Genomic DNA, 15,467 nt, shown 5'->3' on the forward strand with positions numbered 1-15,467 from the left:
CTGAGGAAGCAGTGAAAGGGATGAGCTGTGACAGTAAGAACACCATCCACTGCTCTGACTCTTCACTCCTTTTTCTAGCAGAGTGAAAAACATTCATCCCTCTGTGGGTTGAACAAATGGTAGCATTTCTTTCAGAGTTTTAGATCAGAAGTTTCAGTGCAGCGGCTCCCAGCCACACAGAGCTCCTATCAGCAATAAGTTTACACTGAAACATTTTACAGTTAAGGATTTACACTCAACTTGAAGCTAATGGGTATAATATGTACAGTTAAATTTAGTAGCACAGTAAGGAACCTCATTATGCTAACAGCACTAATCTTTTACAGTGAGCATCGATGTAATACTACAACTAACTATTTTCTGGTCTAGCCTGTTTCTCAGGTGCTGACTGAACTCTTCTCAGTAATTTCACAAAGATTCATATTTTCCAACTATATAGGCTTCCTCTGCAACTTCAACACGCTGAATTACATTCTATTTTGTTAGTTTTCATATGGCTTATACACCATTTTACTCCGTATTACTAGTGCAAATTTGGGCTACTAAAACAAAGCCCTCTTCCCTGAAGTAACATGCAAATCTTTGTTAACTTCAGAATTAAAAGGAAACACACTCCACTGAATATAGGCTGTGCAGGAAGCATTTTTATTAATAATGATGAAACATCTGATGTGATACATTATAGTCAGTATAAAAAGCTCTGTTATTTTACTGGGGTATTAGAACAGACTTTTTCTGAGGGTTTACTATTTGTTAGGCACTATTCTAAGTGCAGAGGACAGAGTAGTAAACATAGCCAACAAATACCTTCCCTCATGTAGCTTTTCTCAACCCAGTGAAATAGAAATACCTTCCCTCATCCCACTGGAATGGAAGAAATGGACAACCACCAAATAAATACAGAATGTAAAGTCTCATAATAAGTGCTATGAAGAAAAACTAAACATAGGGCAAGGGAAATGAGATCATGGTGGGCATGGGGTGTTGAGTGCTATATCAGAATGAACAGGGAAACCCATAGGTTGGTGAGAGTGAAACAGAGACAATATTCAGAAGATCCTGCCATAACCACTGACTCTAGCCATCACTCCTTAGGTGAGTCACTTGACATTCTAGATATATTTCCTCTTTAAAAAATGAAGATATTATTATCTAATAGAGTGATCTTTCATGAGCAATCTGTGAGTGGTAACCCCTTTCCTACTCTATTGGGATGTATTTACACTAAGACCAGATAATGGTGAAATGAAAACCAGGCACCTATATGTCCGAGGTTATTTTAAAGCAGGGAATTCCTTCCCACAGCAGGCCAGTAAGTAAAAAACATGCCAATATGGCATCTAAAATTGAGGAACCACAGAGAAGAGGCTTTCCAGAGTCAAGCAAAAGAAGCTGTGGCCAGTACTTGTATTATTATCCTTGAGCATGTTCCCATAGAGCATGTTAACAGCTGGACCCCATGACATGAAAGTCTTATCTATAAAAACAGGATTTGGAAAGTCCAAAACCAACTCTGTTGTTATTACCAGAAAGTATCCCAGCTTACTGTAAGAAAGTCATTCTTGCCTACAGATGCAGAGCTGACCAATTACCTACAGTAACAATGAAAGGAATTGCCCGAGTGCTTTAGAGAAACATTATTTTTCTTATTAAAGAATGGCAAGTCAGCAGGAGAGTCAAACTCTTTCTAATACTTGGAATGGAATGTACCTCAGAAATGAAACATTTACAGAATCTTACCTCTCCTTCATCAGTAAATGTTATTTTCTTATTTACTTTAAAATTTCTCTTCATTACTTTTTTTGCTTCTGCAACCTTGGTCACTTTTTTCTCCACACTGCATTTAGAAGGTTCTTTCTTCTGTGTGAGAATATACAAAAAAACACAGATGATTAGGTAAATGGCTGTTTTATATTAACAATTTAACACTGGCAATACACTTTCCAAAACTGAGTGTGTTTATTGCTCCTTGGCTAATGAGAAGCACCAAAACTGCTGTCCAGAAATAAAATTATTAGACTTATTAACTAATGACCCCCCCAATGCTAAAGGGGTTTAAGTTTGAATGTGAATGTGAGACGTAAATAACCTTAAATTTCTTCTGTTACTAAAACTGTGCTATCCCGATAATGTTAAAGCATCAGAAACTACATAATAATGTGATAAATGGACATATAAGATAAAGCAAGCTATCGTCCAGCTAAAAACAGCACATTTTAAAAATAGCTCTAACTTCCAAGTACACACTTAAAATTTTAGACTAGGAAAATGTTTCCCTGGAAAGCAAAATGACTCCAATACACTGTTTGTGACTCAACAATCTTCCTCCCATTACAGTAATTCACTATATGAATACTGGAAAACATCCTATGATAACTAAGCTGTGTTCAAAGCTGAGATGGAGTAAGAGTTCTTGAACAGGAAGTTTGTCAACCAAAATAAGTTTCTCCCTGTAGTATACCTTGTGAACACAGGGCACTAATAAGACTTCCTTCCACCCAGTCATTCCTCCTATACCTCTTTTACCCTGCAAACACCACCAACACAACCACCAGGTTGGAGACTGTGTTACTGACTCCTACTGGATCTTCTTGGTTTTATGGCTAGGCTGATTCTTAAGGATCCTGGGTTAGCTGATACTCTGTCACCAACCCTCAGCTTATGATAGAGAAAATGCTGATCAAACAGTGCAAATCTGAGAGAATCATCATGATGTAAAAATAATTAAACAGGAGTAAGTTATCACTTAAATAAAGCACAAAAAATACTGAGGAGCAACAGGAGCAAACTTTCTGGGGGTGATGATAATGGTCTGCATCTCGATAGGAGTTTGAGTTACACAGGTGTATACACTTGTCAAAATTCATCAAATGTTACACTTAAAATTGGTGCATTTCATCGTATATAAATTTCTACCTCAAAGAAGAATCCTGTAAACAATACTGAACTTTAAGTTAATGCCAGGCAAGCTGAAGTATATGGAAGAAAGTGTAATGATGTTAACAACTTACTCAGAAATGCATTAAATAAAAAAAGGATAATGAATGGACTGATGGGAAATTACATGAGAAAGGAAATATGACAAAAAGTTAATTATAGAATATGAGTGATGGATATTTTGGTATCCAAAGTACAGTTTTTCAACTTTTCTGTACGTTTGAAATTTACTGTTATAAAATACAAAAGCCCAGTCCTAGGAACAAGAGAAACAGTCAAAATAGCAAAGAGACCAAAAACTGTCAGAATAAAATAATAGTCAGTCAGAAGAATCAATCCTGCAGAGTGAAACCTTGGAGTGATGTGGGTCTACATCAAGAGCTTTAGGGAAATCCATGATACTACAGAAATTATGTAACAAAATTTGGGGGTATTTGCATCACCTCAGTTTTATGATTATCATGGTTTCTAAAAGGGCTTTGTGATCTCCCCCTCCTCCTCACAAAAAAAAAGGTTAAATTGTTTGCTTGTTTTAGGGAAGCCACTGAAAGAAGGAACATAAATGTCAACATGGGTGAGAAGACATGTTTATTGTAATTTCCTAATAGGCTGTGGCTTTGCTCTGATACTCTAGAATTAAACCTCACTCATTCAAATATGCACTGTTACCAAAACACAAGATATCATAGTACATACTGCCCCAGCAGTGAAAGACCCTCAATGAACCTAACTCTAACAATGGGGGGAAAAAACATTAAACATTAACTATTTAATCACAGATGTAGTAAGTGCTCAGACAAAATACAGAGGATGAATAAATCTTTAATAGGGTGCCTGCCCTAGCTAGTCTAGGGTGAGGAGAGGAAGTCAAAGAAAACTTCCTTTTGAGGGACAGATGTTTGAATGGAGTAGCAAACGCCCAAACACTGCTGCATTACTGACACACTGGTGATGAACAAATAGCTTCTGTGTGTCCACTGATGGCGTATTTCACATATGGCTTATAAAAAAGTTTTAGTTCAATGTCATTCTTTTGAATATTAATTTTAGCAGGTAACACATGCTTATTTATTCTGTAAAGGATATTCAGTGCAAAAGCTGCATTTATGGGCTTCCCTGGTGGCGCAGTGGTTGAGAATCTGCCTACCAATGCAGGGGACACAGGTTCGAGCCCTGGTCTGGGAAGATCCCACATGCCGCGGAGCAGCTAGGCCCGTGAGCCACAACTACTGAGCCTGCGCATCTGGAGCCTGTGCTCCACAACAAGAGAAGCTGCAATAGTGAGAGGCCCGTGCACCGCGATGAAGAGTGGCCCCCGCTTGCCGCAACTAGAGAAAGCCCTCGCACAGAAACGAAGACCCAACACAGCCAAAAATAAATAAATAAAAATAAAGAATTATTCTAAAAAAAAAGCTGCATTTATGTCCTCTTCGGCTATCTCAGTTTATGCCCCAAGAAGCAAGCACTGCTACTTTTTCTGTACCCTTCCAGAGACATTCTACCCACATTCAGGTACACATGAAGAGCAACAAGTCACTAAAAGAGCCCTCCCTGCAATGAACAGTCTTGTATTTACACCTTCATACACATGTGTATTTATCTATCTAGGATACATTTCTAAAACTTAAAGCACTTGGTCAAAGAGTATGTGTATTTAAATTTTGAAAGATATTTCCAGAGAAGTTATACAAATTTATAACCCAATCAAAAATCTGAGAGTAACTGCTTCTCCTTATCTATTCAAACAAAGTATTGGTTTGGCCAAAAAGTTCTGTAAGATCTTAGGGAAAAACCCAAACAAACTTTTTGGCCAACCCAATATAATATTAGGCTTTATGTTTACCAGTCAACTAGGTGAAAAAACAGTATCTCAGGGAAGTTTTAATTTGCATTTGTATTTTAAACATAGCAGAACATCTCTGCAAAGGCATTTATTTTTCAGTGCACTGTATATATTCTTTGCCAGCATTTTTAATGAATTCCTGGAATTTCATTTATTAATTTGTGAAATTTCTTCATTGGTTAAAGATGCTTCAATATTTTCTCCCACTTCATCATTTATGTTTATACTTCTGCCATATAGGGTAATATTCTTTTGTTTTGCTTTGTTTTTGGCTTTCGTCAAGCATATATTTTTAATTTTTATAAAATTAATTTTTTTAAATAATAAAATTTTCTGGGTTTTCCAGGTTTGTGCCATACTTAATATTTTTCCAACTAAAAGACTTTTTAAAAATGAATTTAACTCCTTAAAATGCAGGTTTTACTTTCTTAAAAGTGTCAACACTGGCTCTTGAACAAGGGGGAAAGTACTCATTAATATTTTACATTTCCATACATTGTCACAAAAAAATATAAATTATACCTATTGCTAGGCAAGAGTTATATTTTGACTATAAGCCTTTATATTATTGGTATAAGAATGAAATTTGCAGCAGTCAGAAGGTATAATGAAAGATTTCCTGACAAGACATAAAACATCAAAATGCAATTTTCATTTCTATTTGCACTTCTTCCACAACATGTATGCTATACTTTAAAATAAAATGCCAAGGGCTTCCCTGGTGGCGCAGTGGTTGACAGTCCGCCTGCCAATGCAGGGAACACGGGTTCATGCCCCGGTCCGAGAGGATCCCACATACCGCGGACCGGCTGGGCCCATGAGCCATGGCCGCTGAGCCTGCGCATCCGGAGCCTGTGCTCCGCAACGGGAGAGGCCACAACAGTGAGAGGTCTGCGTACCGCAAAAAAAATAAATAAATAAAACAAAATAAAATAAAATGCCAAGAGGAAAAATGTCATAAAATACAAAGCTGATAAAGCATCAAGTCATTCTCGATAGTGAGAGCTGTAGCAGGTTGCCATGAATAACTTGGAAGATAAAAGAACAATGAAAACAGTTACAAACACAATAACAGTTCCTATCAAAAGGGCCATATTAGTTAATATTGGCTACAAGAAGATTCAAAATACAATCAATGAAAAAAACCTACCTTAGTATAAACATTACTAGATATCATAGAGCATAAAAGTATTATTGCAAAACGATGAAAAACAAAACCATAAGGAGATGAAAGTTAAAATTAAAGGGAAAGACACTCCAAAGAAATCAGATTTTTATCTTTCCCTAAAGTAGCTCCATGTGTGTCACTGAATAATTAATAGTTTATAATAGAAACTGTATCTAAAAGTGAAGAAAACCAACAAAATAAAGAACTATCAATCCTGGTAGGAACCTTAGAGGATACCTATTATGCCCTCATGCTAAAGATAAGGGCCTTTTGTAACATTTATAAACACTGTTGCCCCAAAGTCCAAGTGTACTTAACTTGAGATATTTCTGCTGCCTAAATAACCAAACCCTACTAGAACTTGTTTATTACTTTTTTCTAAAAAAAAGCAAAACTGCCTGCCATGTAAACTTAATCCTTAATCATTCTATATTTGCTGAACTACAATGATTCACTAATTTTACAGTATAAAATAAGGATGTACTATTTGACAATCTATTTTAAAGCTATCTAAACTTCTCTGATGATGAGTGATGTTGAGCACATCTTCATGTACTTATTGCCTATTTGTATATCTTCTTTGGAAAAAAGTCTATTCAGGTTGTTTGCCCATTTAAAAATATGATTATTTGGTTTTTTGTTTTTAAGTTGTATGAGTTCCTTATATATCTAAGATATTAACCCTTTATCAGATACATCATCTGTAAATATTTTCTCCCATTCTATAGATTGCCTTTTTAACTTGTTTCCTTTGCTGTGTAAAGCTTTTTAGTTTGATGCAGTCCCTTTGCTTATTTCAGCTTTTGTTGCCTATGCTTTTGGCATCTTAACCAAAAGATCATTGCTAAGAATATTCTATTCAAATTACAAGACCCCAACCCTACCTCCTTTCTGATGAGAATCATAGCTGTTATAGAATTTATTTGTCTGAGATACTTGTCTCATTACTTGATATTGACACTTCATAAATTATATCTAAAAGATTGCCTAAATGATCCATTCTACAAATCCTTCCAAATTTTTAAATTTTATGAATAATGTGTGTTTATTCTAAACACAAAATCATATAGATGAGAGCCTACACAGCCCAACAAAGTTCCTCACTTATTTTAAGGTTAGATCAGTCCTTGTATATTAAGGAGCTTAATATACAATTAAGTCCATCTTATATTAAGAAGCAAACCATAAGTAAATGTTAATCTTTCTCTTTCTCTATTCTGTATGGTCAATAAGGCCATGCACTACTAATTTCACTGTAGTCTGTGAACTGCAATTTCAATGTATAAAGTAATGAGAATGGTTACTGAGCACTACAATATATTAAGCAGCAATGACAAAATATTTATTATGAAATATTTGTGATTCCTTTTTTAAAAAATATATATACTAAACTCAAACTGGCCTTGGTACCTAGTTAGTTAAGCCAATTTTGACAGGCCACTTTAAGACATTTAAGAGATGCTGATGCCAACCTCCCAAACTCCCAAGACAAGGTAATCACTGCTACTGGTGGTAATAAACTAAGTTAAATGACTTGGGGCAGCATTTATAAAACTACTAGAAACAATATGACACTAAGGTATACTCTCTTGGGGAAAGGAACTAAGCTGTCTACTTCTCTACCACCTTCCACGGTTCCAGTGTCTGCCATTTTTCTAAATTGGTTAACACTAGTAAATCACAAGACATGAATGGGATATATCTTAACTGAGAGAGAAATAATAAACATCACTACCACGTCCAGTCCAAGCCATGTTCACAACTACACATACATCAAGTTTCCAAGCTCTGCCTTCTGTTGTACACAAAAGTTAGCTAAGCAAAAAGTACCAAATGAAAGGTCAAAGGCCAGCCTACATGTACACGTCAACAAAATGCGCTTGGATTATGTCCAGTCATTTAAAATTGGATATTCTTAAAAATACACCATTTATAAAATAGTGTTATGCAAAGCCATATAATGGTGATTTTAAAATATTGGCATTATTAAATACAGAACCTGGAAGGATGAAAAGGCCAAAATCACCTAGAAAAATAACACTGTATATGTAGAAGTTAAGAGGTTTTCAAGATCACATAACAATACCAGCAAGGTTAGGGCTGGAACTCTAAATCCTGGGGTAGAGGGGTGGGCAAAATAAAGGGGATTAAGAGGTAAGAACTTCCAGCTATAACATACATAAGTCGCAGGATGTAATGTACAGCATAGGGAATATAGCCAATAATACTGTAATAACTTTTTCTTTTTTAATTTTGACAGATGGTAACCAGACTTACTGTGGTGACCACTTCGTGATATATAAAAATACTGAATCACTATGTTGTACACCTGACACTAATATAATATTGTAAATCAATTATACTTAAAAATAACAAAAAATAAAACCTATATTGATCACCAAAAAAAACACCCCAAAACCTAGTTTGTGATCTTACCTTAATACCACATATAACTAATAAAATATCTTAGAAACATCTCAGAGACCACACTTTCCTCTGAGAATCATAGTTTTCCTAAACAATACTCAGAAACTCCATAAAACAGAAATCAAAAGCTGGTCAACAACAAACAATTTTCTTTAAAACGCAAAGAATTTCTCAAGGAATGCATTTTAAAAGTGTTTTCCTTTTCTTTTTTTCTTTCCAGTACGCGGGCCCCTCACTGCTGTGGCCTCTCCCGCCGCGGAGCACAGGCTCCGGACGCGCAGGCTCAGCGGCCATGGCTCACGGGCCCAGCGGCTCCGCGGCACGTGGGATCCTCCCGGGCCGGGGCACGAACCCGTGTCCCCTGCATCGGCAGGCGGACTCCCAACCACTGCGCCACCAAGGAAGCCCTTTTTTTTTTTTTTTTCTAATGGCAGGACCAGATATATGACTAAATCTGATCTCTATTTTTTTTAAAATCTCTCAAACGAAAAAAGTATTCTGCTTCTCAACGTGCTTTTTTTTTTCCGGTAAGTTGCATGCTGAGCATGCAGTGATTAATATAATTTCCATCTGCCCTCTTTTGGACTTAAACATTTTTAAAAGTTTGACAGCGACTGCAAGGTGTTGACAGATTCTTGCTCATTTGTTTATTTTTCTCCTACCTTAGAATGAGTCCCTGTTATTTCATTAGTAAATCTGTAACACTAAAATGTAATATTCTGGACTACCACTTACTAAAAACCACTGTAAACCATACTTCCCAAAGAAGTAAAATGAAATTTTTGCTAAGCTCCAAACTCCTTATGCTACACAGCCAAGCAACACTTTTTTTTAAAATCACTCTTTTTCCTACTGTCCCATCCACAAACTAGAAAATGTAGGAGCTATCAATATGCTTGATGCACAGCAAAGGAAACCATAAACAAAATGAAAAGACAACCTACAGACTGGCAGAAAGTATGTGCAAACGATGCAACTGACAAGGGCTTAATTTCCAAAATACACAAACAGTTCATACAACTCAATAACAAAAACACAAAAAACCCAATCAGAAAAATGGACATAAGACCTAGATAGACATTTCTCCAAAGAAAACATACAGATGGCCAAAAGGTACATGAAGAGATGCTCAACACTGCTAATTATTAGAGAAATGCAAATCAAAACTACAATGAGACATTCAACCTTACACTAGTCAGAATGGGCATCATCAAAAAGTCTACAAATAATAAATGATGGAGAGGGTGTGGAAAAGTGGGAACCCTCCTACACTGTTGGTGGGAATGTAAATTGGTGCAGCCACTATGGAGCATAGTATGAAGGCTCCTTAAAAAACTAAAATAGAGTTACCATATGATCCAGCAATCTCACTCCTGGGCATATATCCGGAGAATAACATAAATTGAAAAGATATATGCACTGCAATGTTCATTGCAGCACTACTTACAATAGCCAAGACATGGAAGCAACCTAAATGTCCATCAACGGATGAACAGATAAAGAAGACACTGTGTGTGTGTACGTATGTATATATATACATACACACACACACACACAAATATATATACACACAATGGAATACGACTCAGCCATAGAAGAATGAAATAATGCCATTTGCAGCAACATAGATGAACCTAAAGATTATCATACTAAGTGAAGTAAGTCAGAGAAAGACAAGTATCACTTATATGTGGAATCTAAAAAAAAAAAGACACAAATGAACTTGTTTATAAAACAGAAATAGACTCACAGACATAGAAAACAATCTTACGGTTACCAAAGCGGAAGGGGGGGGATAAATTAGGAGTTTGGGATTAGCAGATATAAACTACTATATATAAAATATATAAACAATAAGGTCCTACTGTATAGCACAAAGAACTACATTCAATATCTCATAATAAACCATAACAGAAAAGAATATGAAAAAGAGTATTTATATACACACGCATATGTATAACTGAATCACTTTGCTGTACACCAGAAACTAACACATCGTAAATTAACTATACTTCAATTTTTAAAAAAATGCTTGAAATTCTCCTGCAAAAGGAAAGTTTAATTTAAGATTCAACACTGGCTGTCTTTTGAGACCTTTTCTCACTTTCTTCCCTCGGTCTTCTGGTGATTACCTTTCATGGTTTTTCTTACACTCTACTTCTATTTTTAAGAAGTTCTGCTACTTCTATTTTACTCCTCTTAGACACCACACCAAACTCCCTGAGGATATGGACTTTGTTTTACTCATTGTTCAATTCCTAGAGTAAGTGCCTAACACTGTGCCTGGACAAACTAATAATTATTTGTGAAGCTGAGCTGAGACTGGTCAAATCAAGACCAATTTTTGGGGGGAGCAACATTCATTCAAAGACTCTGAAATGCATTCTTCTGTTACCTATTCTGACATCAACTTACTTAAATAGCATAAAAATAAACAAATATATAATATTTCACATTTGATACTTATTAGTTGAGAAAATGGATTCACTAACTCTGGACAATAAAGTATGATGCAAGAAGTAGAACTGTCTGTAAATGCAGTCAGGAGTCACTCCGGGTGCCTAGTCAGTGAGCTGGAATCACTCCTTCATCCCCTTCTCCCAGCAGGAGAGGCTGTGTGACCTCACTCAGCTTTAGACAAAGCCAGAGCTTCTTCCCTTAGCAGGGCAAACCCAACTTCCCATGGGCCCCAGGTCTCCACACGCTGGACAGATGAATTTCTTAGATGACTGCAGGCATCCACACTATTCTGTCTGATTCCCAAGTAGTCTGTGTGACAATTCACATATGAGGTTGATCTACCACGTATTCTAATACGTAAGAGAGAATAATATACAGGACAGGATACCTTCACTAGAATAAATACCTATGCTTTATATTGAGCAGACTGTCAAACCTCTGGCATCCCTCTGTGTGGAATAATAAAAGGATGGGAAACCCATGCCTTACCTTCTTCTTGCTGATCCTGGCTTTTCCCCATAAAATGTCACCTGTTCCCAATAAAGCCTATTCCTTAATCCATGCCATGATATTGTGAAATTTGTCCTAAGCTCTGATGCATGACAAGTGCCAATCCAGATGGACTTACCAGCAGATCAGGTCACTAAACTTTTCTTTGAGAAGTTTATAGAACAGTAGCTAATTAGAGATGCCATCTGCCAGGTACCATGCTAGATGTTTTCCATTTCATTTACTCCTCACAACTTCCCTTTTGAGGTATTTCCTGCATCTTACAGGCAATGAAACTGACAATAAAATAAGTTTAACAATTATCCTGCTAAAGAGAAAGAGGGAGGTTCTAAACACAGACCCATCAAACTCAAATTTTATAATCTCAAACACTGAAGCTCATGCTCTTCTCAGGACTCTACAATGTCACTGATTAAAAAAACTTTAGAAACATTGTTTGTAGGAAACTTTAGTCTACTTTTCAAATGCTGGAGCCCATAACCTCTCTCAGAGATTGAAATACTATTTCCACTTGAACAAATCATTTGATAGTGAATTCACTAAGAAAACATGTGTTGCACCGGGCACCTATTGCTATCTTTCCTATGTATTTTTAAAAGAATAAATTATATTAATAGAAAACAGCAAGGAAAATTACTCTTTTTACTAAAAAATTAATGTAGTTTCCAAACCACATAAGCAATTAATATTGGTCAAAATCCCAATCTAAATGCTTTTTTCAAAGTTCCACTGTTACCCTTTAGAGGTTTCTTCTGGTAATGAAAACGAAGACAAATTGAATTTTCTTATGTCAATCTAGGAAAAAGAAAATAGTAATTACAGATAGAGGTGAAATAAAGTTGGGGGGTGGTAGAGAGCTAATAAGAGTTCTGTGACAAGAGTCAGGGAAGACTGGGGACAAAAGAGACAACATGTATGGAACAATATAGACAAGAAAAAGGACAGCTGTGCAGAGTCAGGACAGTTACAGTAATAAAAGGAGACAATCTGAAAACAAAATCACAAGAAAGGAAGAAACAAGGGAAAGGAAAAGCTCTAAGAAAACAAATTCCTCTCACGATTAGTGATGTGTTGCAAAAACACTGCACCATACAGCCAATTCACTTTTTTCCCTTAACAGACACCTAACCAAACTATCAACTCTAAATAGGGAAAACATACTGACAGGATGCATAACTGTCTTCCATCTCCCAAATATTCTCTTCCTTACACCAAAATAAAGCCTGAGATATAAGAATAGAAGTGGTAAGTTCAAAAGAAAAGAGTATATTAAAACATGAAATGAATCTTTAGAACTCAGTGTGGTTATTTCCAAGTTAGTATGCTACCACTGACCAATACTATTTATAACATATCCTAAACCGGTTCTTCTCCAAAAACTTGAATTATTTAAATCATACAATAATTTGAAGGATTTGGTTCAATCATTAATAACTCAGTGATGATCCTAACAAAAGATTTACCTAAAACTAATTTCAAATACATTCAATTTCAATCTAATCAAGTAAACAGGCTGCAGTGATGGAAATTTTCTCTATTAAAATGCAATTAATTCTCCACTCATGTATTAAGAATTCTGGAGTCAGCATATTATGAAGCGCACTAATAATTTGCTTCATTAGTTCTGAATCTAAGATGCTAGATGTCAAAACTTCCTAATAAAAACCACAAACTATCACAGAGTAACTTGATCAAAATAGTACTATTATCAGCTATTTAACTGAAGGCATAGCATCTGGATAATTTTTAACTTGCTTTGGAATGGACTAACCATTTTAAGAACAGTAAGTTGTAATTCACTGCTTTGTCAGAAATCAGCTGCTATACCTTGACAATCATGTTAAAAGTAAGCTCCACCACCTTACTCAGAGAAGCATGCATGCATTTTTTTTGGGCGGAGGAAGGCACAGAGGGAGGGCGCAAATATGAATGTGTATGAGTATCTTATCAGTTTCTAGAGAGTTGCTTTCCCTGAACTTACCCTGGCATCATCTCTCCAGTTACTTAAGATAGGTATTGAAAATTGCCATAAAAAATGTATTACTTTATGTACTGTAGGACAGTTGTTGAATTGCAAGGAAAAGCTGTGTTTCTCTAAAGTAGAAGAATGTTTTCTCAATATGGAAAAAGTGTTCTTCTTTTCATTTTGGCACTTAAGACCTCAGAACCAAATTCCTGATCCATATTAAGAACCAGGTAAAACCTTGCATGACCTGCATATTTAATTTCCCACCAGTCATTTCTATTCTATCTATATTTTACATGCCTGATGTTTTCTACTTTATTACACTTAGAAGTATTTTTTAAGCCACTTCAAATTCCTTGTGGGATTAGGAGGGATAAAATATAATTAAAAGGAATAAAGGAAGCTCAGTTATTTATACATCAAACACTGACTAAGTACCTATTATATCCCAAGTCCTATCCTAGGCACTTAGGCTATAGTGAAGCTTGAATTCTAGTCGGAAAACACAGATACACACACATACACACAAACACACACAGACACACACACACACACACACACTAATATGTCAAGGAGCTTTAGGAGCTAGAAACAAAGGCAGAGTAAGGGGCTAGAAGTGACTGAGTAGAATGAAGAAATTTCAGACAGAGAAGACCTCTCTGAAGAGTGGACACCTGAGCAAATATCATAAGGATGTGAAAGAGGAAGCCGTCAGTAATCTATGTAAGCTTTGCAGGTAGAGGAAACAATAAGTGCTGAAGGCCCACAAGGGAAATGAGTTTATTATTTTCAAGAAAAAAAAATTCCGAGTGACCAGATAAGAGTGAGCAAAATGGGGCTTCCCTGGTGGCGCAGTGGTTTAGAGTCCTCCTGCCGATGCAGGGGACGCGGGTTCGTGCCCTGGTCCGGGAGGATCCCACATGCCACGGAGCGGCTGGGCCTGTGAGCCATGGCCGCTGGGCCTGCGCGTCCGGAGCCTGTGCTCCGCAGCCGGAGAGGCCACAGCGGTGAGCGGCCCGCGTATCGCAAAAAAAAAAGAGTGAGCAAGATGGAGGGTGATAAGAGAGGCAATCAGAGACAAAGGAAGATTTCTGATTAGGCAAGGCCTTGCAGGACACTATAAGGAGTCTGATTTTACCCTGAATACGACAGAATGAATACAAGTTTTGAGCAAGAAAGAGGACATGATCTAGTTTACTCTTTTTTTATCTACCCCCCCACCCTGCTGTGAAGATACCAAATTGTATAGAAGGGGGGACAAAGAAAAAAACAAGAAAACCAATTAGAAAATTAATCTATCAGTCTACATGCAAGATCATAGATGGTTTGAATCAGAGTAGCAAGTGAAGAACATGGTAGAGTCTGGATATATTTTGAAGGAAGAGTAACAACACTTGCCAGAAGAGTAGATGTGGGAGGTGAAAGAGGATTCAGGGATAACTCCTAGGTTCTTAGACTGAGTGACTGAGTGACTGGCGTTAAATATCCAAAAGATATTAAACACCTAGTTAAAAGGAGTTTAAGTGAAGCAGAAGAGGTTCAGGACATGTGTTTGGATTCATCGACAAATCCAACGTCTAGGTTTGCCTAGGGAATATATTTAGGTGGAGACTAGTTTAAGGCAGAGTCTTGGGGCACTCCCTCATTTAAAGATGGGGGAACCAGCAAAGAAAACCAAATAAACTAAACAAATAAATAAAATTAAATTTTTGTCATTTTAAAGTGGAAAGTAACAAGCTTACTCTTTTTGACCTCATCTTCATGCTATAATGGAGGGAATGACAAATCAGTTCACTACCATTCAGATTCAAATTAATAAGGAAAAGGAATAAAGCTAACTGAGCCCAAAGAAATCTCATTATTTAAAGAGTGTTTGATTGATGGTCCCAATTTTACAACCATTAAAGCAATTAATAAGCCCATTTTACAGAAGGACATCCAGGTCTTCTGAACATCCTAAAAACATTTTATGTCTGTCTCCCAGGGAGCTTTTGGATCATTAATAGTACTCATTTTTTTTTAAAATCTAGTTCATCCAAAAACAATGGTAAGCTTCCATCTTACTTACCTTGTCCATTATTTTATTATAAACTACCTCCCAGAATCATGCTAAGGGAAACTCATATAAATTTATCTAATGATTAACTGAGAGCTTC

At 36.4% G+C, this 15,467-nt stretch overlaps 1 protein-coding gene across 3 annotated transcripts in view; it reads right to left on the reverse strand.

Annotated features, from left to right (window-relative positions):
• The window catches only part of DDX10 (DEAD-box helicase 10), a 287,054-nt gene that overhangs the window by 118,050 nt on the left and 153,537 nt on the right, over nt 1–15,467 (reverse strand). For all 3 annotated transcript variants that reach the window (XM_029207245.1, XM_029207243.1, XM_029207244.1), the window contains one exon: nt 1,741–1,860. In XM_029207245.1, coding sequence (XP_029063078.1) covers nt 1,741–1,860 — 120 coding nt within the window. The remainder of the gene's footprint in view (nt 1–1,740; nt 1,861–15,467) is intronic.

Source organism: Monodon monoceros, unplaced genomic scaffold, assembly GCF_005190385.1.
Source record: "Monodon monoceros isolate NGI ecotype Baffin Bay Population unplaced genomic scaffold, NGI_Narwhal_1 Super_Scaffold_7, whole genome shotgun sequence".
In the NCBI taxonomy this organism is placed as follows: Eukaryota; Metazoa; Chordata; class Mammalia; order Artiodactyla; family Monodontidae; genus Monodon; species Monodon monoceros.